The 27,698-nt window shown below is 45.9% G+C and overlaps 2 protein-coding genes across 8 annotated transcripts in view; both read right to left on the minus strand.

Moving 5' to 3' along the window:
* The window catches only part of RNPEPL1 (arginyl aminopeptidase like 1), a 37,683-nt gene extending 17,227 nt beyond the window's left edge, over positions 1 to 20,456 (minus strand). The window contains exons 1-4 of the mRNA XM_083363923.1: positions 19,407 to 20,456; positions 10,465 to 10,605; positions 7,276 to 7,427; positions 4,683 to 4,799 (exon numbers count right to left, since the gene is read on the minus strand). Of these exons, the coding sequence (XP_083220049.1) occupies positions 4,683 to 4,799; positions 7,276 to 7,427; positions 10,465 to 10,605; positions 19,407 to 20,129 (1,133 nt within the window). The 5' untranslated portion in view covers positions 20,130 to 20,456. The remainder of the gene's footprint in view (positions 1 to 4,682; positions 4,800 to 7,275; positions 7,428 to 10,464; positions 10,606 to 19,406) is intronic.
* Positions 20,457 to 25,734: 5,278 nt separating this feature from the next.
* Positions 25,735 to 27,698, minus strand: part of ABCC5 (ATP binding cassette subfamily C member 5) — an 81,580-nt gene continuing 79,616 nt past the window's right edge. For all 7 annotated transcript variants that reach the window (XM_083363869.1, XM_083363871.1, XM_083363867.1 and 4 more), the window contains one exon: positions 25,735 to 27,424. In XM_083363869.1, coding sequence (XP_083219995.1) covers positions 27,323 to 27,424 — 102 coding nt within the window. In that variant the 3' untranslated portion in view covers positions 25,735 to 27,322. The remainder of the gene's footprint in view (positions 27,425 to 27,698) is intronic.

Below are 27,698 nucleotides of genomic sequence, written 5' to 3' on the forward strand. Positions count from 1 at the left end.
GTTATCGCCAACCTTTTCATGGAAGAATTTGAAACTAACGCTCTGGAAAAGACTACAAACAAACCAAAACTGTGGCTCAGATATGTGGATGACACCTTCGTGATCTGGCCCCACGGAAGAAAGGAGCTAGAAAACTTCCTAACACACCTGAACAGCCTACATCCCAAAATAAAATTCACCATGGAGATTGAAACAAACAACCAGTTACCTTTCCTGGATGTACTTATATACAAAAAACAAAACGGCACCCTAGGACACACAGTCTATCGAAAGAAAACGCACACCAACCGTTACCTCAATGCGCAATCACATCATCACCCAGCACAAATAAATTCAGTAGCCAAAACACTAATAACAAGAACCAGACGCCTTGCAGACAAAACACATATACAAACAGAACTACACACCCTGACAGACATATTGACAGCAAACAAGTTCCAAAAAAACAAAATCACCAATATGATTCAGCAGGGGACTCCGAAACAGAAAAACATCCAAGAAGAAGAACAGAACAACGGACGAGCCATCTTGCCCTACATAAAAGGAACAACCGACAAAATCAGTAAAGTACTACGCAAACATAACATCAAAACCGCATTTAACACTGACAGAAAGATATCAACCATCCTGAGAAATCCCAAAGACAAAATAGAACTGGAAAACCAGGGCATATACCAAATCCCATGCGCCTCCTGTGCAGCAACATACATCGGACAGACTAACAGAAGAATAGAGGTACGTGTAGAAGAACATAAGAACTCAGTACAGAAGAAAGATCACACATCTTCACTAGTACAACACATAAACACTACGGGACACAACATCAATTTTGAAGGTACAAAAACAATCGCCAAAATAGAACATCTCAATAGCAGAATAATCAGAGAAGCCATTGAAATAGAAAAACACCCAGACAGTATGAACAAGCGAGACGACACCTCCCGCCTACATGACATTTGGAAACCAGCATTGATAGAGAAACGAATTTCAGCAAACAAGGATTTAAAAAACCAACAAACAACCCCAAATGCCACCAGCCCCAGCAAGACTCATCCACACCCAGAACAAAAACTCTCCCACACAGTAGACAGAACAAGTCAAGCAAAAGTGCCATCACCCAAGCAGAAGAACGCACACACGAACCTGACTGACCCATACCAGAGATACATAGCAGGTCCTCGAACTCGGAGCCAAACCAAAGCTCTGGAGGCCACTACACAGCCCACTCCTCAGGACACCAAATCACAACACTCAGGATATTACAACACAACAAAAAACCCCACCCATCCAGAACACACCCCACCCAATCAGAAGACAGCCACGCCTCCAACCAATCAGAAGACAACCACGCATCCACCCAATCAGAAGACAGCCACGCCTCCACTCAATCAGAAGACAACCACGCCTCCACCCAATCGGAGGACACCCCCACCCAATCAGAAAGCAGCCACGCCTCCACCCAGTCAGAACACAGCCCCACCAGCAGTTGGAAGGAAAGGAACAGCCAGACCACGCATTGCTCCTGGAAGCAGCAGGAGGAACACTCCGGCCTGATGATGACGGATGGGATTTCGTCGAAACGTCGCCACAACTTTCTGAAGATGAAAGGAACGCGGGAAGAAACCCGAGACTCTAGATCTACATATATATATATATATATATATATATATATATATATATATATATATATATATATATATATATATATATATATATATATATATATATATAAAGAGAGAGAGAGAGAGAGAGAGAGGATAGGTAGGTAGGTAGGTAGGTAGACAGACAGACAGACATAGGCAGGCAGGCAGGCAGGCAGGCAGGCCGGCAGAAAGACAGATGTAAAAATGTAGATATACATCAATAAAATTCCCCATAATTTACAGGTAGCCCTCCTCTTACAACCACAGCTGAGCCCAAAATTTCTGTTGCTGAGACATTTAAGTGAATTTTGTCCCATTTTACTACCTTTCTTGCCTCTCTTGTTAAATGAACCAGTGCAGTTGTTAAAATTGAGTAAGCGAATCTGGCTCCCCCGTGGACTTTGCTTGTGGGGATCACATGACCCCGGGGGACACGGCGGCAACCCTCATAAAATAGGAACCAGTTGCCAAGGGTCTGAATTCTGATCGCTGAATTTTGACCACAGAGACGCTGCAACAGTCGTCAGTGTGGAAAAAAAACAGCCATGACTTTTTTCCAGTGCCATTGTAACTTGAAACGGCCACTAAGTGAATGGTTGAAAGTTGAGGACTAACTGTATTAAAAGTTGTAATAAAAGAAAAAAGGAAGGGTTAAAAAGATCAGAGTTGGGGGTTAATGTAAGTGGAGAACAACTCCTGTATGTCAAGAATCTCTCATAATCCAGCGTTTCCTGACTCTCCTCCACATCCTGTTATTAACCCTAACCAAGTAACTTAAAGGGACGCGGTGGCTCAGTGGGTTAGGACGCTGAGTTTGTCGATCAGAAGGTCGGCAGTTTGGCGGGTCGAATCCCGAGTGCCGTGTAGCAGTGAGCGCCTGTCACTCGTCCCAGCTTCTGCCAACCTAGCAGTTCGAAAGCACGTAAAAATGCAAGTAGAAAAATAGGGACCACTCCGGTGGGAAGGTAACAGCGTTCCGTGCACCTTTGGCGTCTAGTCATGCCGGCCACATGACCACGGAGACGTCCTCGGACAAGCGCTGGCTCTTCGGCTTTGAAACAGAGATGAGCACCGGCCCCTAGAGTCGGAAACAACTAGCACGCATGTGCGGGGGAACCTTTACCTTTATGTAACTTAAGATGAAAGGAGGAATCTGTTTTTTGCCTCAATTTTAGATAGATTAGATAAATGATAGATGATAGATAATGATAGATAGATAGATAGATAGATAGATAGATAGATAGATAGACAGACAGACAGACAGACAGACAGACAGACAGACAGACAGACAGACAACCTTTATTGTCATTTTTTTTCCTGTGGGCACAATGGCACACATTAAAAATGAAATTTAGTTGCTTCCTCTCAAAGTGTACACATACACAACACACATTTAAAACATACTATATACAACAGCGATGGCGAACCTTTTAGAAAAGCGTGCCCAAACTGAAACCCAAAACCCACTTACGTATCATCGGGTGCCTGGTGGGCATGGCCCTTTGGGTGGGCGTGGCCAATTGGGTGGGCGTGGCTACAGTGAAAACAGCAGACTGGGTGGGACTAAAAAGTTCAATCAATCAATTCCAACTTTGCGAGAACTTTTTTTTTCCCCGCGAGAAGTTGAAATCGATTGATTGAACCTTTTTTTTTTTTTTTGCACACGGCGGCAGAGGCCTAAAGCAAAAAGGGGTTTTTTTTTGTTTGTTTTTTTATTGAAAAGTTTTAACATACAGTTTATCTTTAACAATCCCCCCTACCCCTGAATAAAATATATATATATATATATATATATAAAAATAAAATAAAAAAAAGCAAAAAGGTTTTATAAAACCCAGCTGAAGGCCTGGGACTGGGGCGAAGGCGCGGGTGCCAATAGAGAGGGCTCTGCGTGCCACCTATGGCCATAGGTTCGCCACCACGGATATACAACATATGTGTAGGCCTACACCCTTACAAATAAGTAACATATAAATATTATTCACTATCCATCTTGAATACATAACGGAAGGAGGAAGGTTGAGAGTTCAGAAGGTTAATACTGTATGGAACAAAGCTGTTCTGTTCTGCTTCGGATACCACGGAGCCCCCTCCTCCCAGAAGGAAAACAGGTGGTGAAGAGGATGAGTAGCGTCCCAGACAATCTTGCAGATCCTGCTCAAGCAACGCTTCTGTGCTATGTCCTGGATGGGAGGGAGGGAACTGCCAATGATCTTTTCGGCCGTCCTCACCACTCTCTGAGCTGCCTTCCTGTCTGAATTTTGCCACCAGTGGTAGAAGTTCCCCTTCCTTGTTCCTTCTATTGAGATTAAGAGGAAATAAGACATTTTTTTTAAACCTTGAGCTGACTGTAACTGTTTGAACACAAAGCCCAAAGAGAGACTGTGTCTTAGCTTCCGATTTCCAAATGTGTTTCCGCGACTGTATTTGGTCTGGCGTTGGGCTCCCTCATGATGGCTTACTCAGTATTTACATCATCTCCTCTGACTGAAGCCTAACCAGGTTCAGAGACAGCTTTTGAACGGGATGGTACAGCAGATCGTCTGACGCAGTGTTTCTCAACCATAGCAACTTTTAAGGTGCTGGGAGTGCCAGTCCACAAATCTGAAAGGCGCCAAGATTGAGAAACATTAAGACTGAATCAGAGTTTTGCAGACAATCTCTTTTGGACGAGAATAGATCCTTGGGCATCGTCCTACACATTCTGTGCATCTTTGGAACCTTGTAGTAGAAACAGTTTGCCGATCCAATGCCAGGAACTGCTGCGAAAAACCCTGTTATTGCCTATATTGCTAGGCACGATCACCGACGCACACCTCAAACAAAGGCGCGAATGCTTCTGACTCTGCACGCATAGATCAAAACACGAAAATACCAAGGAAACGAAAGGTGTATCATTTTGTGTGTTTTCATCACGACGCACACTCTGCCTTTTCAAGCCTGGGTTGACGAGGTTGGGAGGGACAGAATTGGCACCACAACGTTCATTTTGTGCCTTTTCCCCCGGGCAGAGACCTATGCATGCTATAAGGAGCTTACCTGCCCCATATGTAGGGACCGTAGAGGCTCTCTGCAGCGCTCAGCCAGTGCTCCACCCGACCTGAGAGTTTGCCGATGGCTGTTGACAACAGGCACGGCTCGGCCCAGACTTTGCTCCTGTGGCCAAGAAGGCAGAAAAACACCAGAATTCACAAGGCGCCTAGCATGGATTTGGCATTCCTGCTGCGGAGGTGCAAACTTAACACCCAACTGCACACTTTAAAGAAAGCTCCCGATGCCAACACAAGGTAATCCCTCAATTTACGACCACAATGAAGCCCCAAATCTCTGTTGCTAAGCGAGACAGCGGTTAAGTGAGTTTTGCCCCATTTTACCATCTTTCCGTGCGAATCGCTGCAGTGGTTAAGCCTGTCAACGCTGCTAACATCGGATGTTCTTGGTTTGACAGTAAGTGAAGACACGGCCAATTTCCCCTTTAACTTGTGTGGTTACTTTTAGAGTTAGCATTAGACGATGCTGTGGGGGAGGAGGAAGAATTTGTATGGGAATTAGTTAGAGATAACATCCTCGTAGTAGAGTGTTTTTCAGGGTTGTTTGAAATAAGAGATGATAAGGAATGGCGGGTTGGAGAACTGGAGGGAAGGTCCGCATTTCAAACTCACTGGAGAATGTGATTTATGACTGTAAATTGGAGGAGGGAATTGTGCTTTCATACTATGTGCTCAGGGGAGGGGAATTCAGATTTTGGCTTCCACCCTGGAGGTGCGGATGCCATGCTACTCGAATAAAGATTCTTTAAGGTAAACAATGGCTCGAAGAATGAAGAATTTCATCTGTCGGAAACATGACAAAGTTAGTAACACGGTTGTTAAGCCAATCTAGCTCCCCCCCCAACTGAGTTTGCTTGTCAGAAGGTCACAAAAGGTGATCACCTGACCCCCGGGGAAACTGCAACCATAAATATAAGTCAGATTCACACAAGCAAAGTCATAAGGATACCAGCAGGGAAGGCTGCAAGTTGCTTGGGCAAGTCCGTCACACGCCTAGCTTAGCTTGGCTTGCGTGATCCACACCCTCGTTCCTTCCTTTGCTCGCATGTTCAGGTGGTCCTCCAGTTACGACCACAACAGAGCCCAAAATTTAGGCTGCTAAGTGAAACATTAGTCAGTTTGCCCCCTTTTACAGGTTTTCTTGCCACAGTTATTAAGTGAATCACTGCATTGGTTAGGTTAGTCACGCAATTGTGAGGTGAATCGGGATTCCCTGTTGACTGGGCTTGTCAGAAGGCCGCAAAAGGGGGAAATCACGTGACCCCGGGACACCGCGACCGTCGTAAATACGAACCAGTTGCCAAGCGTCTGAATTTGGATCACGTGACCATGGGGGGGGGGGACCGTTGCAATGGTCATTAAGTGTGCAAAACGGTCCTAAGTCAACTTTTTCCATTGCCGCTGTAACTTGGAACGGTCATTAAATGAACTGTTGTAAATCGAGGACTGCCTGTGCTCCACACCTTTTTCCCAGGTCCTCCTGAGCTTGCAATGCACTGCAGTAACCTCCTACCCCAACTCCTGTGCAGTCTGCATGGGCCTCACCTACCCCTCTGTGGCACCCCCCCACACTCTTCAACTGGGACTCCTTCCACTTTTCCATAATGTCCCTTAATGACGACGACGACTACTACGACTACTACTACTACTACTACTAATAATAATAGTTGGAAGGTACCTTGGAGATCATCTAGTCCAACCCCCTGCTCAGGCAGGAAACCTTATACTATTTCAAACATGGCTGTCCAGCCTCTTCTTAAAAACTTCCAGTGTTGGAGCATTTACAACTTCTGGAGGCAGGTTGTTCCACTGGTTAATTGTCCTCACTGTCAGGAAATTTCTCCTTAGTTCTAGGCTGCTTCTCTCCTTGATTAGTTTCCATCCGTTGCTTCTTGTCCTGCTTTCAGGTGCTTTGGAGAATAGCTTGACTCCCTCTTCTTTGGGGCAGCCCCTGAGATACTGGAACACTGCTATCATGTCCCCCCTCGTCATTAAACTAGACATCCCTGATCATCTTTGTTCCTCTTCTCTGTACTAGACTGGTGTAGGTCAGCAATGCGGTCACAACATTAAGACTCTACAATTGTGTTGCTTAGCAATGGTGATTCTGGCCTCCACTGCACTCCTAACTCAAGGACTACAGGTTTTTTTTTAAAATCCCATTTATATCCCGCCCTTCTCCGAAGACTCAGGGCGGCTCACAATTTAAAGCACAAATCAATGTGCTTAGCAGTAGCCTTCATTCTATGTATATATGCCTGCTTATTAGGGCTTTTGCCCCCCCCCAAGCGGCATTATTACAAAGTCAGCTTATTGCCCCCAACAATCTGGGTCCTCATTTTACCTACCTGGGAAGGATGGAAGGCTGAGTCAACCTTGAGCCTGGTGGGACGCAAACCTGCACTAATTGCAGGCAGCTGGTGTTACTTAAGGAGGCATTAGCCCACTGCTCCACCAAGGCTCTTACCAAGGTTGCTGAGATACAATTCCTAGCATCGCCAGCAAGCATGGTGGTTAAGATAACAGCCTAGCAATACCCCTGTGTTCCATCAACCCTGCTAAATCAGACCACGGTGTCTTACCTGGGACCAACGTCTGCAGCGACAAGATCCCCAGCCACCAAAGCCACCAGGTAAGCAGGAATGGGGTACTCCATGTAGAACTGGTAGACGCCCTCTTCTTCCTCATAGGTACTTTGGGTGGCGCTCATTAACACCTGCATGCCTGCAGGGGCCTGTAAAAAAACAAACAAGAATAACAGAATAATTAGAGCTGACAGAAATAGAATAGACCTGGAAGGGTCCTTGGATGTTGCATAGTACAGTTCAAGCAGGAGACCATGCACAATTTTAGGTAGATGGTTGTCCTGTCCCTTCTTTAAAACCTCCAGTAACGGAGCACATACAACACCTGATGGCAAGCTGTTCCACTGGTTAATTGTCCTCGCTGTTAGGAAGTTTCTCCTTAGTTCTAGGTTGCTTCTCTCCTTGATCAGTTTCCATCCGTTGTTTCTTGTCCTGCCTTCTGGTGCTTTGGAGGATAGTTTGACCCCCACTTCTTCTTTGTGGCAGCCCCTCAAATACTGGAACGCTGCTATCATGTCACCCCTATTTCTTCCTTTTCTTTAGACTAGCCAAACCCGAGTCCTGCAGCCGATCTTCATGTTTTAGTCTCCAGGTCTTTGATCATCTTAGTTGTTCTTCTCTGAACTTTTCCCAGTCTCAACATCTTTTTTGTAATGTGGTGACCAAAACTGGCTGCAGTGTTCCAGATGTGGTCTTACTAGGGTTTTATAAAGCGGTACTAATACTTTGCACGATCTTCATTCTAATGCCTCTGTTTATACAACCTAGGATTTTGGAGGTCTTCTAGTTCACCCCACTCCTCAGAAAGGACACCCTATACCATTCCATACGAATGGCTGTCCAATCTCTTCTTAAAAACCTCCAGAGTTGGAGCCCCCACAACTTCTGGAGACCAGTTGTTCCACTGATTAATTGTCAGGAAATTTATCCTTATAGTTCTAGGCTGGTTCTTTCTTTGATTAGTTTCCATCCATTGCTTCTTGTCCAGGTGCTCTGGAGAATAGGTAGATCCCCCTTTCTTTTGTGGCAGCCCCCCAAATGTTGGAACACCACTATCGTATCACCCCTAGTCCCGATCTTCTAAGGACCAACTAAAGCAGAGGTGGGGAACTATGGCCCCTTTACGACTTGTGGACTTCAACTCCCAGAATTCCCGAGCCACCTATGTCGAAGTCCACAAGTCATAAAAGGGCCACGATTCCCCACCCCTGAACTGAAATGTGAGGAACAGCCATCATCTCTACTCTAAAAGCAGGAATTGGACCACATGTCCTAGCAACCTAATTTCTGTCCTGAAGAAAGCTGGCTTCTGCATCAGTTGTGCAGCTGAGCAACGATCATGATGCTCAAACCCCATGCGCAATCCTAAAATATAACCCACCACCTCCCCGGGATCAGAGACTTCCAACAGCCGCATGTGACATTCTGAGGCAGCTCACTGGAACGAGCAGGCTGGCCCATTCACAGAGTGGCTACCACAGGGTGGGCAACTCAAGGTCTGTCATCTGCTTTTCATCCGTCTACTAATGGAGCCGCGGAAAGCGCTAACAAAGTGGTGGAGCAATATCTCAGGTGCTATGTTTCTTACCAACAAACCAACTGGACTGACCTCCTCCTTTTCGCAGAGGTGGCTTACATCCGATGTTAGCAGCATTGACACATCTGCTGGATGCTCCCATGGCCTTCGGTATCCCCCACTGTGTACTCAGCAGCTGGGTTTTCAGTGCCTGTTTTGCCAAGTCCCGCGTAAAAGCCTTGTCACGCGAAGCACGGTTAAATCAACCTCAGCTAGTGTGGTTTCACGTGTGTTGTGTGCAGTTAATGGAAGGGAGCAACTGACTTAAGCTGCTTTCACAGCCACCCCCTTCCCAGTTATGTTGGATAACTGGGGGTCTCCAAACTTGGCAACTTTTAAGTCTTAAAGTGGCCATGTTTGAGGACCCCTGATCTATTCCCTCACCTGAATCGGAGCACAGACAGGGTGTATGATCAACTGTCTGAAGCGGGAGACCCACTGTAACAAAGGATGTAACTCGTGCATCAGACTGACCTGTATGAAGGTTCTTCTGGCTACAACACTCAGCTACTCCTCGAGCAGGAGTTGCGAATCCAGTAGACACCCCACCCCACCCAAGATATTTTGAGAGAGATTCTGAGGGCAGGGTGGTGACCATACACATCAGGATGAAGGCCCTATGCTAAGAAGACGTGGAGATGTCTTCCCCCTACTCCATTTAATTAGCATTTTGCAGGTCGCCTTTTCTCATAGCTTGCAACAGACTCATTAACACCTCTAGACAATGTTCATGAATTCAAAACCACTAAGAGCAATGAATGCTATTTACCAAAAAACTACGAACTGATGCTAGAACTGAAATGCTAGCACTATTAGAACCCAGGATTGTCAATAGAATAGAATAGAATAGAATAGAATAGAATAGAATAGAATAGAATAGAATAGAATAGAATAGAATAGAATAGAATAGAATAGAATAGAATAGAATAGAATAGAATAGAAAATATGGAATAGAATAGAATAGAATAGAATAGAATAATAGAGTAGAGTAGAGAGAATAGAATAGAATAGAATAGAATAGAATAGAATAGAATAGAATAGAATAGAATAGAATAGAATAAAATAGAATAGAATAGAATAGAATAGAATAGAATAGAATCTGGAAGGGACCCCGGGGGTCTTCTAGTCCAGCCCCCTGCTCAAGCAGGACAACCTATACCGTCTCAGACAGGTGACTGTCTAGTCTCTTCTTAAAAAATCTCCAGTGATGGAGCTCCCACGATATCGGGTGGCAAGCTGTTCCACTGGTTAATTGTCCTCACTGTCAGGAAGTTTCTCCTTAAATCCAGGTTGCTTCTCTCTTTGGTCAGTTTCCAACCATTGTTTCTCCTCCTTCCCTCTAGTGCTCTGGTGAACAACGTGACACTCTGGAGTTTGCTTTTCTCGGAAGGAAGCGACCACCACCAAGGGAGATGATTCAGAAAGGGGATTAAGGATATTCATGGAGAAAAAAAACAAAAAAATCACAACAAACCCTGACACTGGCCATCAGGGCTTCTGGATCACAAGCAGAATTCAAAGGCTGAATTCTGGCAGTTCACTCTGAGCATGAGGTTCAGGTCTGATCAAGCCTAATTCTTACGTTCTGGGGCTATGACAGTGTGCCTTACCTTGACAACCGCAGAGTAGGTGCATTTCACAGCCGGCGTGTCAAAACAAGGGAAGAAGGAGCGGTTGCACACCGAATGGCCTTGGGTGAAAACAAATGGCTTGGCGTTGCCGTAGGTGAGCTCGGGATCCAGCCACCAGATCTGACAGAAGGAATAGATAAGGGGGAAAAAAAACAACAACAAATTTTAGATACTCTTCGACTTATGGTCACAATTAAAGCCAAAATTTCTGTTGCTAAGCAAGAGATTTAACTTTTGCCCCATTATACCATCTTTCTTACCACAGGGATTAAGTGAATGACGGTACTGACACGGTTAGCAAGATGGGTAAAATGAGGACCCAGATTGTTGGGGGCAATAAGCTGACTTTGTAATAATGCCGCTTGGGGTGTGTGTGTGAAAGCCCTAACAAGCAGGCATATGCATAGAATGAAGGCTACTGCTAAGCTTGTAAGCCACCCTGAGTCTTCGGAGAAGGGCGGGATATAAATGGAATTAAAAAAAAATAATAAAAAAAATTTGCTTAACCACCGTGTGACTAATTTAACAACTGCAGCGAGTCACTTAACAAACGTGCCCGCCCCCCAAAAAAGGTCGTAAAATGGGGCAACATTCCCTTAACAAATGTCTCACTTAGCAACAGAAATTTTGGGTTGGTCGTTACGTCGCGGACGACCTGTAGCATGCAAAGTTCAGAAGGACGAATGAGAGGCAGGATAGAAAAAAACAAGAGAAGGAAATCAAACGGTCTCTAGTTTACAGCCCAAATGTACAGCGTTCACGATACTTCTCTTACGTCAGCATCCCTCACTGTGTCTTTCCAGGAACTGGTAACCTAAAAAAAAACACCCATGAATTTTCTATTCTGATGCACTTTTTGGCTGGAGAGGCGAAGCCAGGAAAACAAGTCAAAAGAGTAAAAACCACAGGCCGACAGCGTGTGTTACTTTAAGACTTTTTTTTTTAAGAGGGCTTCCTCTGTCATTTTGGAGAGTGGGCACAGCACAACAACCCACAGTATAAAAATCTCGGGTGTAGGCAATCCTCGACTTAGGAAAAATGAAAATGAAATTCAGTAGTGAAAAAAGTAAAGCTCTACTTTTAGGCAAGAAAAACCAAATGCACAGTATAGGTCAGGGGTGTCAAACTGGCAACGTCACGTCACGTGTCGTGATGTATCGCTACTTTTTTTTTCCATTGCCAACAATGGGGTGGGCGCAGTTTCGCCATGACGCATCCGGCAGTTTGACACCCCTGGTATAGGTGGTACCTTGCCCAATAGTAGCAACTGTGAGAGGGATCTTGGAGTCCTAATGGACAGTCACTTAAATAGGAGCCAGCCGTGTGCTGCAGCTGCCAAAAAAGCCAACACAGTGCTGGGCTGCATTAACAGAGGGATAGAATCAAGATCAAGTGAAGTACTAATACCACTTTACAATGCCTTGGTAAGGCCACACCTGGAATTACTGCATCCAGTTTTGGTCACCATGATGTAAAAAAGATGTTGAGACTCTAGAAAGACTACAGAGAAGAGCAGCAAAGATGATTGGGGGACTGGAGGCTAAAACATATAAGGAACGGCTGCTGGAATTGGATATGTCCAGTTTAATGAAGAGAAGGACCAGGGGGCTGACATGATAGCAGTGTTCCAATATCTCAGGGGCTGCCCCAAAGAAGAGGGAGTCAAGCTATTCTCCAAAGCACCAGAAGGCAGGACAAGAAGCAACGGATGGAAGCTAATCAAGGAGGGAAGCAACCTGGAACTAAAGAGAAATTTCCTGACTGTTAGAATAATTAACCAATGGAACAACTTGCCACCAGAAATCGTGGGTGATCCAACACTCGAAGTATTTAAGAAGAGACTGGACAGCCATTTGTCTGAAATGGTATAGGGTTTCCTGCCTGAGCGAGGGGTTGGACTAGATGACCTCCAAGGTCCCTTCCAACTTTACATTATTATTGTTGTTATTGTTATTATTACCACAATTGAGCCCAACATTTCTGTGGCTAAAACAAGATAGTTATGAAGTGAGTTTTTCTCCATCTTATGACCTTTCTTATCACTGCAGATGTTCAGTTAGCAACACACTTGTTAAGTGAATCTGGCTTCCCCGTTGACTTTGCTTGCCAGAAGGTTGCAAAGGGGGAATCACGTGATCCCCGAGACATTGCAACTGTCGTAAGTGCGTGCCAGTTGCCAAGCCTCTGAATTTTGATCACGTGACCAAGGGGATGCTGCAATGGTCGTTAAGTTCACTTTTTTCAGTGCTGTTGCAGCTTCGAAGAGTCACTAAATGAATGATTGTAAATCGATGACTACCTGTATAGGGTATTTTTCGTATAAGATTTTTGTTTTATTTTTTTACATTTACAATGTAACTACCTCCTAAAGCAGGGCTCTTCAAACCTGGCCCTTTTATGACTTGTGGAGTTCAATTCCCAGAATTCCTCAGCCAGGCACCTGGCTGAGGAACTCTGGGAGTTGAAGTCCACAAGTCATAAAAGGGCCAAGTTTGAAGAGCCCTGTGCTAAAGTCACTCTTGCTTTTCCTAACAAGCACTTTCTTCTTTAACAGATAAGGGACTTAATAATAATAATAATAATAATATAAAGTTGGAAGGGACCTTGGAGGTCATCTAGTCCAACCCCCTGCTCAGGCAGGAAACCCTATACCATTTCAGGCAAATGGCTGTCCAGTCTCTTCTTAAAAACTTCCAGTGTTGGAGCATTCACCACCTCTGGAGGCAGGTTGTTCCACTGGTTAATTGTTCTCACTGTCAGGAAGTTTCTCCTTAGTTCTAGGGTGCTTCTCTCCTTGACTAGTTTCCATCCGTTGCTTCATGTCCTGCCTTCGGGCGCTTTGGAGAATAGCTTGACTGCCTCTTCTTTGTGGTAGCCCCTGAGATATTGGAACACTGCTATCATGTCACCCCTCACCCTTCTCTTCGTTAAACTACACATACCCAATTCCAGCAACCGTTCCCTATATGTTTTAGCCTCCAGCCCCCTAATCATCTTTGTTGCTCTTCTCTGTACCCTTTCTAGAGTCTCGACATCTTTTTTACATCGTGGTGACCAAAACTGGATGCAGTATTCCAGGTGTGGCCTTACCAAGGCATTGTAAAGTGGTATTAGTACTTCACTTGATCTTGATTCTATCCCTCTGTTAATGCAGCCTAGCACTGTGTTGGCTTTTTTGGCAGCTGCAGCACACTGCTGGCTCATATTGAAGTGATTGTCTACTAAGACTCCGAGATCCCTCTCACAGTTACTACTATTGAGCAAGGTACCACCTATACTATACCTATGCATTTGATTTTTTATTAGATCAACTAGATCAAACAGCAATAGGATGCAAGTTCACCCCCTTGCTTCGTTTTAAAGACCCTCTCTAAAACTAACCTCCAAACGTATCCTATGTATTGATAAAGTGTCAGTCCTGCCTGAGGTAGATACTATAGGGCAGTGGCTGGGTGAGGAATTCTGGGAATTGAAGTCCACCCATCTGAAAGCGGACAAGGTAGAGAAACACTGATATAGATGCATTAAAAATAGAATTTCATGTAACAATATGCCGTCATCTTAAAATATGCCATCCCGGGGCAGCCCTTTTGATCTCCTAGGCAGAGAGAATAGAAAAGCCGGCCAAGGCTGGCATATTTTAAAATGGTGGCAAGTTGTTCCATGAAATTCTATTTTTAATGCATCTACATAAACTACTTCAGGCACGATGGATAAAATGCCATCACCTAATAGAGAAGGACTTAACGGTGAAAGACAAATAACAGTTCATCTCAAATGGAAAATGACCATCTCACAGCCAGCCATTCCTCTGTGTAAAAGCATCTGAATTTGAGCACGCTTATTTATTAAATTATTATTAGTGTTATTAATTCAAATTATATAATGCCCTGATCTTCAGGAACACCTATACACTGAAATAACGGATATTCTTTATCCCCCCATTGTATTATATATCAACACCTGAAGCCCCTGAAGGCAGGACAAGAAGCAACAAATGGAAACTAATCAAGAAGAGAACCAACCTGGAACTAAGGAGAAATTTCCTGACAGTGAGAACAATTAACCAGTGGAACAACTTGCCACTAGAAGTTGTGAATGCTCCAACACTGCAGGTTTTTAAGAAGAGAATGGACAGGCATTTGTCTGAAATGGTATAGTGTTTCCTGCCTGAGCAGGGGGTTGGACTAGGGCAGGGCTTTTCAAACCAGTGGTACGGGTACCACCTGTGGTACATTGGCACCTGGCAGGTGGTACGCGACCATCCGAGAAAAGTGGTAGCAAGGCAGGGGAATGAGCTGAACCAGTGGCAGCACCGCACAAGCCTGAGTGAGAGACGGCTGGAGCTGCAGGGCTGTCAGGGCTCAGCGGAAGCGCCAGGATCAGCGCTTCTTCGGGGCTGTCAGGGCTCAGTGGAAGCTAACTGGACAACTGAAGTGATTTACTTAATGACCATGGCAAGGAAGGTTGCAAAATGGGGCAGAACCCACTTAACAACTCTCCGGCATAGTAACAGGAATTTTGGACTCAGTACTACCTGTATTCACTCCCTGAAGGATGGAAAAAATGTAATAATGGAAAAGCTTTCTCCCAATAACATTCGTCAATTGTTCCATCTGTTGTTCCAAGAATCAGAGGCTCAGCCAACACCAAAAGAATTTCTCTGAAGAAACATAAATATATTTGTCCATAAAACCATCTGGAAAAATGGGAAATTGAGGTGAAGAAGGCCAGTCCAGACATTGCTGACTAAATCAGAATTAAACTACCGGGTATAACGAAATTCTCTGAGGGGAAAAAAGGATAGCAGAATGTAGAGAAGAATTTCTTGTTCTTCCCTAAATACATTTGTCCCTGCTGAAATGCAGGGAGAACTTCTCAACTTACTATTCATTTGGTGACCGTTCGAAGTTATAATGGCACTGGAAGAGAGAGACTTATGACCGTTTTTCACCCTTACGACTATTGTGATCAAAATTCAGACATTTGGCAACCGGCTCATATTTATGACGGTTGCCATGGCTCGGGGTCAGGGGATCCCCTTTTGCGACCTTCTAACAACTGTGTTACTAAATTAACTGCACTGATTCAGGTAACAAATATGGTAAGGCAGGTCACAAAATGGGCCAAAACTCATTTAATAAATGTCTCATTTATTAGCTACAGAAATTTTGGGCTCAACTGTGATCATCAACCGAGGTCCAACCGTATATCTTATTCCTCTAGGCCCAATCTTCCATTCTGCCCGATGTAAATTGCAATTTCGTTGTCTTGTTTTCTGACCTTTAGACAAAGGAAGTTTGGCCTTTTCTCCCTTAGTAAACAAGTTTGCTGAGGGTGAGAGAATTCATAATCCAAGTAAATTTTGCTAAGTCATCCTCTGAGAAGTTGAGAGAGAGAGAAAGAGAAAGAGAGAGAGAGAGAGAGAGAGAGAGAGAGAGAGAGAGAGAGAGAGAGAGAGAGAGAGAGATTAATTAGCCCAGGGAGGCTTGTGGATTTGCAGAATCTATATTAAACCTTCTTTGGCTGAATTTCTCTCGTTATATTTATAAATGCTTCTACCCAATTTAGACCTGTAACCGTTAAGTCTGTAATTTTACTGTTCCTATTGAAACCCACGTTAAGACATTATATTGGCTACCTTCCGATCTTTAGAAAGAGAGACCAATTTTAGGGAAACAATGTATTTTTGTAGCAGATCAAAAGCTTCACTGCTTGGGAAAGTGTATGTGCCATCAAAAATGATTAATCAAGGACGTAACCTCTCAACTGGCTGATTATTCCAAATAAATCCTAAAAACCTGATCCCCAATCCCCATAGTCCTCTCTGCATCTTTCTAACCACCTGCCCCCAAAGCCCTTTCAAGTTAAACAAACAAATAAATAAATAAAATAAAATATTTGCCCCAGATTTTTAACTATTGTAAAGAATTTGCTAGGCCTCACTACTATCTTACTGTCCTGCTTTTTATCTTTCTGTCTCCCGCTATTTTTAAAGACGGTGTGATTTACTTGCAGGGAAGGAAAGATTTTTCGTTCACAACTTTGGGGGGGGGGTCTCCCAGCTTGTATTAGCGTTCCCAGACCTTTCGTGTATGTGTGTGAGAGAGAGAGAGAGAGAGATCATTTTTATTTAGAAACCAGAGAAACACCGAAAACTGACGGCAGAAAAAAGAGTGTTCCATTGAATCTGCCCTTTGAGGGTTTTGTTTAACTTTAATTTAATTTTTTTAAAAACTTTTTAATCATTTAATTAGAGTGGCATGTGGCTTAGTGATGTAAGACACTTGACACAAACTCGGAAGGTTGAGAGATTAATCCCAGATAGAGGCAGATATTTTTCTCTCTGGGCGCAAAGAGAAAATATCTGCTGGGAACTCTGCATAGGTGTCAGGAAGGGCGTCTGGCCAGTAAATGCTCAGCTCCATCCAGTTGCCCCGACTCTACCCCAAACTAAGGGATTACAGCAGGCATGTCAAATGTGTGACGTCACGTGATGTCGCGTGACGTCTAGCGACTTTTTCCCCATTGCCTCCAATAGGGTGGGCGCGGTTTCAGTATGTTGCATCCGGTCCACGGGCCGGCAATTTGACATGCCTGGATTACAGGGTCCTAAAAAAAGGAGTTAATTAATCATGTAATTATTTCCTGCAGGAATCCTCCTTAGGCTGCTCATTAACCAAGCTGGTAGCCTCTTAATGGGACATCTGTTAATGTTGGCTAACCAGTAGACTGGCCCAGATTCTATCCTTGGGGCTTAGGTGGCTTTTCGCAATGGGTAGAGCTTGTGCTCCTAAATCATGGGGATCCTTTTCTGGAGAGCACCATTGAGGGCTTGCAGGGAAGGTCTAGGATCGAGTATTCCTCCATAGAAGAAGTTGCGCAAGATGAGTGAGAACTGCAAACCTTTTGGTCATTGGAGCTGTTTTAACTTCTTAAAAATGATGGAGGACCCCCTAAAAGCATTGGTTGGCGTGGCTTGCGTCTATTCGTGTTTACTGCAATAGATATGAAAACGGAGAGATTTATAATAGAATAACAGAACTGGAAGGGACCCCGGAGGCCTTCTAGTCCAACCCCCTGCTCAAATTGGAGACCCTGTACCATTCCATACAAATGGCTAATCTCTTCTTAAAGCCCGCCAGAGATGGAGCACCCACAACTTCTTAAGGGAAAAATGTTCCATTGATTAATTGTTCTAACTGTCGTGAAATTTATCCTTGGTTCTAGGTTAGTTCTCTCCTTGATTAGTTGCCATCCATTGCTTCTTGTCCTGCCTTCAGGTGCTTTTGAGAATAGCTTGACAACCCCCCCTTTTTTGGGGGGGCAGCCCCTCAAATCCTGCCATTATGTCACCCCTAATCCTTCTCTTTGTTAGATTAGACGTACCCAATTCTTGTAACGGTCCTTCATGTTTTAGCCTCTAGCTGCATTAATCATCTTTGTTGCACTGTTTCTAGAATCTCAACATCTTTTTTTTATTATTATTTGTACTGTGGTGACCCAAAACAGATTGTTGGGGGCAATAAGCTGACTTTGTAATAATGCCGCTTGCCCCCCCCCCCCGAAAGTCCTAATAAGCAGGCATATACATGGAATGAAGGCTATTGCTAAGCACATTGATTTGTGCTTTAAATTGTAAGCCGCCTTGAGTCTTCGGAAAAGGGCGGGATATAAATGGGATTTTTTTTAAAAAAAACCTGGATGCAATTATTCCAAGCGTGGCATTATAAGGCCACAGGAGGGAAAGGAGGCGAGAAGAGGAAACGCGGGAGAAGAAATAGAGGCAAGCGACAGAAGGAGCCTGTGGAACAGCCTGCCACATGAAGCAAGGAGTTCCTTCCTTTTTCAAAGAGAAGTCGGGCCCACCCTAAGCAAGGGTTGCTGTTTTTTTTAAAATCCCATTTATATTCCGCCCTTCTCCGAAGACTCAGGGCGGCTTACAATTTAAAGCACAAATCAAATGTGCTTAGCAATAGCCTTCATTCTATGTATATGCCTGCTTATTAGGGCTTTCACACACGCCTCCCAAGCGGCATTATTACAAAGTCAGCTTATTGTCCCCAACAATCTGGGTCCTCATTGGGTTGGACTGGATGACCTCCCTGATCTCCCCTCAGATATTGGAAGACGCTATCATGTTCCCTTCCATCCTTGCAGACCCCTTCAAAGCAGGGGTCTTCAAAAAGGTAAAGGTAAAGGTTCGACCGCACATGCGTGCTAGTCGTTTCCGACTCTAGGGGCCGGTGCTCATCTCCGTTTCAAAGCTGAAGAGCCAGCGCTTGTCCGAGGACATCTCCGTGGTCATGTGGCCGGCATGACTAGACGCCAGAGGCGCACGGAGCGCTGTTCCCTTCCCACCGTAGTGGTCCCTATTTTTCTACTTGCATTTTTTACGTGCTTTCGAACTGCTAGGTTGGCAGAAGCTGGGACGAGTAACAGGCGCTCAGTCTGTTACGCGGCACTCGGGATTCGACCCGCCAAACTGCCGACCATCTGATCGACAAGCTCAGCGTCCTAACCCACTGAGCCGCCACCGCGTCGCTTAGGGGTCTTCAAACTCGGCCCTTTTATGACTCATGGACTTCAACTCCCAGAATTCCTCAGCTAGGCATGCTGGCTGAAGAATTCTGGGAGTTGAAGTCCACGAGTCATAAAAGGGCCGAGTTTGAAGACCCCTGCCTTCAAAGGGTCTTGGCAACACCCCCCCCAACCGGCCCTGCTCGGCCCTCCCTTTAAGCCAGGGGTCTTCAAACTTGGCCCTTTTATGACTTATGGACTTCAACTCCCAGAATTCCTCAGCCAGCAAAGCTGGCTGAGGAATTCTGGGAGTTGAAGTCCACAAGTCATAAAAGGGCCAAGTTTGAAGACCCCTGCTTTAAGCGGCTGAAAAGAGACCCCCGGGGGGCTCCCCCACTTACCGCCGGGGCATCTACGGCCGTGTAGCGGACGATGACCTGGAAGGGCTGCTGCGGCTCCAGCGAGGCCGGCAGGGAGATGCTGAGCGCCGAGCCGTAGTCGCTGAAGGGATCCAGGCGGAAGAAGAGCGGGCAGGGGGCGCGGGGGAAGGCGGGCAGCGGCGGTGGCGAGGCAGCCTCGGCGCTCTCCAGCGGGGCGCAGGCCCAGGGAGGCTCGCCCCAAACCGGGGCCACCTCGGCCGAGGCGTCCGGGGAGGCGCCGAGGCCCGGCCGGTCCCCCTCCGGCGGCGCCTGCCCGCCGAGGGCCGAGAGCGCGCTGGAGCTGCTGAGCGGGCAGTGCGGGTGCGGGTGGCCGGCGGGGGCCGAGGACGGGCGGGCCGGCGGAGGGTTGCCCCGGCCCGGCTCGCCCTCTCCTCCGGCGCTGGAGAAGACGAAGCCGCAGGGCGTCTCGCCGGCCGGGCAGGCCCGGAAAGCCACCGAAGCCACCCGCAGGGCCGGGTGGGCGTCCAACACCAGGACGCGAGGGGGGCGGCGGGCCCGGCGGTCGCCCCCCTCGGCCGCCTCCTCCTGCTCGGGCGCCGGTTGGGCGCACAGCTCCAGCACCAGGCAGCCGGCCAGGGCGCGGGCCTCGGGCCGCAGGTCCAGCCCGAGGCGGAGGTGGCGGAGGCGGAAGAGCGAGGCGCTGGAGGCCGAGGCCACGTCCGGGGGCGTCTCGGGGGCCGCCATGGGGCCTAGGTGAAATCCATGGGCGGCGGCCGAGGGAGGCCCGGCGGCGGCGGCGGCCGACGACTCACCCAGGCCGCCGGTGAAGCCGCTCGGCGGCGCCAGGAAGAGGCGAGGCCCAACCGGCCTGCCCCGAGCGGGGCGCGCTGCGTGCGGCTGGCGGCGGCGGAGGCGGCGGCAGCGCTGGGCGGCGCCCGAGAGCGGCGCGAGGCGGCCGGAGCGGCCTTTGGACGCGCGCCCTGCCTGGCCGGCCGTTGGACGGAGACCTCTGGCTGGGCCGGGCCTGGGGATTTATCGACCCCGTGGCCGGAGGAGTTCAGCCTTGGGACGGGAGAGACGCGGGGAAGGAGGCCCGGCGTTCGGGAGGGCATGACGCCGGGCGGCAGGAGCGATCCCCTCCTTCGATCTGGCCAAGGGATCTCGCGGGGGGGGGGGAGGGGGGAGAGGGATCGCGTGGTCCGCAGAAGGGGAGCTTCTTTGAGCAGGGATCTCCTGGTTTGCCAGAAGGAGCGGGAAAGGACCTTGGAGATCTTCTAGTCCGCGGCTCTTTTATGACTCCTGGACTTCAACTCCCAGAATTCTTTAGCCAGGCATGCTGGCTGAGGAATTCTGGGAGTTGAAGTCCACAAGTCATTAAAAAAGCCGAGATTGCTGAGGCAGGAGCCCCGGTGCAGGTATTCCTCGACTTACAACAGTTAGCTTAGTGACCGTGTGAAGTTACAAGGGCACGGAAAGAAAGTGGCATGGCCGTTTTTCCACACTTATGACCGTTGCAGCATCCCCAGGGACGGTGTGATTTACCTGCGGATGCTTGACAAGTGACTCGCTTTTATGATGGTTGCAGGGTCACGAGATCCCCTTTTGCGACCTTCTGACAAACAAAATCAATGGGGAAGGCAGATTCACTTATCAACCGTGTTACGCGACAAAGGCAGTGACTCATTTAACAAAATGTGGCAGGAAAAATTGTAAAATGGGGCCAAAGTCACTTAACGAATTTCTCACTTGGCAACATAAATTTGGGGCTCAGATGGGGTCGTAAATGGAGGACTTGCCTGTACTGTCTCAGGCAAATGATTGTACAATCACTCCTTAAAAAAACTTGCAGTGTTGTTAAGAAGGACCGTGAAGGGGGTGGCTCCCACAGCTGTGTTTCTCAAACTGTTTTAAAATGCGAGCGCTTCAACTCTCAGAATTCCCCGAGCATTGAAGTCGCTAGTCCTCAAATTTCAATAGTTCATTTACTGACCTTGGAACTTACAACAGCACTGGAAAAAAGGGACTTACGACTTTTCCCCCGCATACGACCCCTGCAGCATCCCCATGGTCAGGTCATCAAAATTCAGACGTTTGGCAACTGACTCATGTTTGTGACCGTTGCAGTGTCCCAGGGTCATGTGATCTGCCTGTTCCTTGGAAGGAGAGATCTGGAAGCTGAAGCTGAAATATTGGGAAAGACCCTGATGTTGGGGCAGCCTGAAGGCAAAAGGAGAAGGGGATGGCAGAGGATGAGATGTTTATTTAGCTAGTTGCAAGGGTAGGCAACCTTGGCTCTTTGATGACTCGCGGACTTCAACTCCCAGAATTCCTGAGCCAGCCATGCTGAGGGGAAAGGGAGAGGTTTCCAAGCTGAGCCATTTTGTGAGATTTTGAGTGAAAACCTCCTTCCATCAGCAAGGGCATTGAAGATGAAACGTGGCTGGGTCTTTCAGCATGACAATGATAATAATAATAATAATTATAATTATAATTTTATTTATATACCGCCCTTCTCCCGAAGGACTCAGGGCGGTGAACAGGGCAAATATATAAAAAATACAAAAATTAAAAGAAGATTAAACATATGCCCCACTAAAAACAGTAAATACAGTAAATATGATCCCAAACACACCGCCCGGGCAACGAAGGAGTGGCTTCGTAAGAAGCATTTCAAGGTCCTGGAGTGGCCTAGCTAGCCAGTCTCCAGATCTCAACCCCATAAATAACCTTTGGAGGGAGTTGAAAGTCCATGTTGCCCAGCGACAGCCCCAAAACGTCACTGCTCTAGAGGAGATCTGCATGGAGGAATGGGCCAAAATACCAGCAACAGCGTGTGCAAACCTTGTGAAGACTTACAGAAAATGTTTCGACCTCTGTCATTGCCAACAAAGGGTATATAACAAAGTATTGAGATGAACTTTTGTGATGGACCAAATATTTATTTCCCACCATAATTTGCAAATAAATTTGTTAGAAATCCTACAATGTGATTTCCTGGATTCTTTCCCCACATTTTGTCTCTCATAGTTGAGGTATACCTAGGACGAAAATTACAGGCCTCTCTCATCTTTTTAAGTGGGAGAACTTGCACAATTGGTGGCTGACTAAATACTTTTTTGTCCCACTGTGTTATCAGCCGCCCAGTTACTTGACAGTGAGATGGATGATGTATGAACTAAATGAATGAATGAATGAATGAATGAACGAATTGAAATGAAACACTGCGCAGCTGAAAAGAATTCCGCATGGCAGAGCAGGGAAAAATTTCCTCTCAGTTGATGCCAGCAACTGGTAGGCGGTTATAAAAAAAATGCCTACTTGAGTTTTCTGCCCAAGCAGGCATTATGCCAAGTATTCGAACCACGGCTGTCCTTTTTTTCCATGGGAGGAGATTAGCATTTTCTTGAATAAACGACTGCAGATTCAATTTCTCATAGTTTTTAGGCAGTTACATCTTTTATCTCTGTACATTGCTTCACTCAAAATAAAATGGTAGGTCCACATATGTCAAAAATGAAAAAAAATAGTTTAGATGCAATTTACTTAATTCATGCGATGGTGGATAAAAGGGAGCAGAGCGAGAGAGAGGGGAAAAAAGACAGAAATGAAATTGGCTGCATCCTATACTCCAGGGGTCTTCAAACTCGGCAACTATACTCCATTGAGTACTGAATTCAACATACGTAATTTTTTTTAAATGTTACTATTCTTTTAATTCTTCTTCAGGACTTGCAGTTATCTTTGAAGTCGACAAGTCTTAAAAGTTGCCAAGGTTGGGGACCCCTGTGGTAGAATACAGGCAGTCCACAATATAGAACCACTTATTTCGTGAGCACTCAAAAGTGACAAGAGTGACTCGCAATCGCTTTTCACACGTACAATTGTTGCCGCATCCCTGTGGTCACGTGATCAGCATTCAGACCCTTGGCGTCTGATTCGTTTACGATGGTCATGTGGTTTATGTGATCGTTTTTTGCGTCCTTTTGACAAGCAAAGTGAATGGGGGAAAGCAAGATTGTCTTGACAGCCTTGCATTGATTCACTTTACCAACTACCAAGAAAGTTCACAAGATGGGGCAAAACTCATTTAACAGCTGTCTTGCTTAGCAACAGAAATTTTGGGCTCAGTTAACGGTCAGGAGCTGAGGACTACACCTGTAACCAATTTGGTTCAAAAGCATGAACTTTTGTGGGTTTTGGAATTAGAACAGAATAGAAGCTGGAAGGGACCTTGGAGGTCTTCTAGTCCAGCCCCCTGCTTAAGCAGGAGGTCATACTTCATCTCAGTCAGATGATTGTCCAGTCTCTTCTTAAAAACCTCCAGTGACGGAGCACCCACGGTTTCTGGTGGCAAGCTGTTCCACTTGTTGATTATCCTCACTGTCAGGAAGTTTCTCCTCAATTCCAAATTGCTTCTCTCTTTAGTCAGTTTCCAACCATTGTTTCTCGTCCTTCCCTCTGGTGCTCCCTCTCCTTTGGGGCAGCCCCTCAGATGCTGGAACACTGCTATCATGTCTCCCCTATTTCTTCTTTTCTTTAGACTAGTCAAACCCAAGTTCCGCAGCTCTTCTTTGTACGTTTTGGTCTCCAGGTCTTGGATCATCTTAGTTGCTGTTCTCTGAATTTTTCCCAGTCTTCTCAACATCTTTTTTGTGATACGGTGTCCAGAATTGGCTGCAGTGTTCGAGGTGTGGTCTTACTACATTGGCTCCCAGTTATCCTCCGGGTGAGATTCAAGGTGCTTGTAATGGTTTTCAAAGCCCTACATGGCATGGGTCCGGAGTACCTTGGGAATCACCTGCTGCCGGCATCAACTTCCCTCCGCCCGGTACGCTCCCACAGAGAGGGCCTCCTAAGGGTGCCACCGTTCGGAGAATGCCGCTTGGTGGCTCCCAGGGGGAGAGCGTTCTCTGTGGGCGCGCCTGACCTATGGAACCATTTACCGGTTGAGCTCCGGATGGCTCCCGACCTTCGCTCCTTCCGACGCGATCTAAAAACATATCTATGTAAGCAATCCGATCTGGTCTGACGGGTTTAATTTTAATTGTGGTTTTAACTTATCTTCTACATTTGGGCAGTAGGGCTTAATTTATTCTCAATTTTCTGTATTTGTGCATTTTGACATTTATGTCACTGTTCACCGCCCTGAGTCCTTAGGGAGAAGGGCGGTATACAAATCAAATAAATAAATAAATAAATAATACTAGGGCTTTGTAAAGCGGTGCTAACACTTCGCGTGATCTTGATTCTACGCCTCTGTCTATGCAACCCAGGATTGTGTTAGCTTTTTTGGTTGCTGCTGCACAGGACTGGCTCATAGTCAAGCGATCGTCCACCGGGACTCCAAGGTCCCTCTCACAGTTGCATGACTGCTAGTCAGAAAAGGTGCTCCTCCTGATTTTTAGAACAAAACTAGCTCAGGTTTGGAGAAAGGTTAAAAAATGAGGAGAGGGAAGAGAGAAGGAGGGAGAGGGAGAGAGGCAACCTGAGAGAGGATCAAATTTATTTTATTTTTTTATTTTAATTCCATTTATATCTCGCCCTTCTCCGAAGACTCAGGGCGGCTTACAAGCTTAGCAGTAGCCTTCATTCTATGTATATGCCTGCTTATTAGGGCTTTCATACACCCCCCCAAGCGGCATTATTACAAAGTCAGCTTAATTGCCCCCAACAATCTGGGTCCTCATTTTACCTACCTCGGAAGGATGGAAGGCTGAGTCAACCTTGAGCCTGGTGGGATGCGAACCTGCACTAATTGCAGGCAGCTGGTGTTACTTAAGGAGGCATTAGCATACCATGACGTTCTTCAAATGTCTAGATGGGTATTGCAGGAAAGAATAACTTCCCAAACTGCAGGATACGGAAGGATGGGTTTAATTTATGTGTAAGCAAGATTCTACTTGAACAATGGAAAAAACTTAAGAGTTGGTAGACATCCATGTTAAACCATGGGTCATTTAACCACAGATTTACTAAATCTGTTTTTTTTCCTTTTTAATAATGTAAACATGTAAGAGCTATAATGTTCTTTTTATAAAAAAATCACTCTTTTTAAAAAAAACAACGATCAAAGAATAAAATTTTTAAAAAACCAAACCTGTGGATTATTGAATGTATCGTGAAGGCCAGGTTCAATTTTCACGCAAAGCAAATAAACATGAAATTTCCTTTAGAAAACTGCAAGACAGCATGCTAAATAAAACAAAACACAAGCTACTATACAAGCTGGACTGGAGTCAGTCCTGATTCCTAAATTACGGCTGATTAAAAAGCAACGGCACACAGCTCATCCCAGCTGCTTCGTGGAAGAAAACTCAACGCCGCTCCATAATGAAAGCGCACACACATCTTTACAAAAAACCAAAATAATTTTTATTCACTTTTGCAGATGTCCGTCTCGACAAAGACAATTTGCAAACATGCTAAGGCTATAAAAGGTCCGCCTGGACAAAAACAAACAAATCAACAAACATGCAGTGCCGACCGATCGAAACAGCTATTACGAGACTGACCATGCCCGACTGGGCTACTGGTCCCATACAATACAGATGGTGTACAGTAACCATGGTAACGTACAACACAGGACCAGCAACCTGAGGTAGGTCTCTTTACAATTAGAAAATAAAATTCCCTACACCAGTGTCCAAACCCGGTCAGGTGCTTGCTGAAAGCTGCAAGATGTTGAGGATGTAAATAATTCCATTAACGTGGAAGCAAGAGCAAAATTTTGTCCAAATACAGAGTCAGGTGAATGAATAACCATTTTAAAAATATCAAAAGCATCTGGAGAACTTTCCAAAACAATCGCCAATTATCTCAAAAGTCTGCAACTCGTGCAGAGAAACGCTGTCGGAAGTAGAAGGGTCCAGTCTAAAAAAAAAAGATTTCCTTGCTCCACCTTGGGAATAATGCTATATACCAGGGGAAGGGGGGGGAGAGGAGGGAAATCTGCAAAAGATTTGTGGAGTTCAACTCCCAGCATTCCCTAGCCAGCTGTGCTGGTTAGGGAACGCTGGGAGTTGGAAGTCCACAAGTTTTAAAGTTTGGAGACCGCCTGGCGTACGATGCAGAGAGGTGCTTTTGCACAGCAAAATGGAAGCGGCTTGACTGCGTTGGATGAAGCATCAGCCAAACAACCGACTTGTCACTGTGTGTACCCAGGTGAATGCACTGGGTTCAAAGGTACCTGAGCTTTGTGGTGGCGAAATCACCGTGGGGAGTGGAGGAGGGGTACAGTAAACCCCTCCAGGGCACAGTACCATGCGAAACCCATGGCTTGTATCGGACAATTGCCAAGGACCTTGATTGCCCTTGTCAGGGCCCACGTGCCAAAAGGGGAGAGGGAGGGACAGATACACAAAACTTTCACTGCACCCGGGAGACTCCAGTGCAGCCTGGCCCAAGCCAGATTCCCAACCCCACTAAAAAGGTACAAAAAAAGAAGAAGAAAAGAAAAATGTAAAATAAAAAGGATAGAAAAGAATATGCACTGGTATTAACCACAGCGCTCATTTTAATATAAAATAAACAGCTTACATTTCCACTGTAAATATAGGCTATGTACAGAAATTCTGTATAGATATAGCTACATGTATAAAGCTTCAATATAGGCCTCTGGATACATTTATAATAATCTGGCTCCCTGAGCCATCTTTGTAGAGTGCATTTAATAGCAAAAAAAAAAAAAATAGTAAGAAGAATACGAAATAAATACCATAATAAAAATCATGAAGAATCCTCCTTACAGTACTATTTAAAACAAAAAAACAAAAAAACCTCGATCCTGACCCACGATCCTAAAAAAAATATAATAATAATAAAATATTAAAAAGTGAAAAGACAACCTGCTCGAAAAGACATGAAAATGGAGGAACATCCCTGCCACAGGCAGAGAAGAGATTACGCTCCGTATTAAAGTGACTTTTGCCCTGAAATTTTTAGCCCTTGACTGCAACCTTGTTTTCCACAGCAGCAAACATGGCATAGAAGCGGGAATTTTCGTTGGACAGAAGAGCCGACGGAGTGTCAAATTCCATCACCTGAAACGAAACGGAAGAGAGAAAAGCGCATGACGTACAATGCACTGCAGGGGTAAATGCAGGGGTCTCCCGATACTCCCACGTAACACCTCTACTCCGCGAGCTGCATTGGCTTCCGGTTGCCCTCCGGGTGAAATTCAAGGTGCTGGTGATGACCTATAAAGCCCTACATGGCTTGGGTCTGGGATATCTGAGGGAACACCTGCTGCCGGCATCAAGCTCCCTTCGTCCAGTGCGCTCCCACAGGGAGGGTCTTCTCAGGGTGCCACCGGTA

Source organism: Vipera ursinii (assembly GCF_947247035.1).
Source record: "Vipera ursinii genome assembly, chromosome: 5".
In the NCBI taxonomy this organism is placed as follows: domain Eukaryota; kingdom Metazoa; phylum Chordata; class Lepidosauria; order Squamata; family Viperidae; genus Vipera; species Vipera ursinii.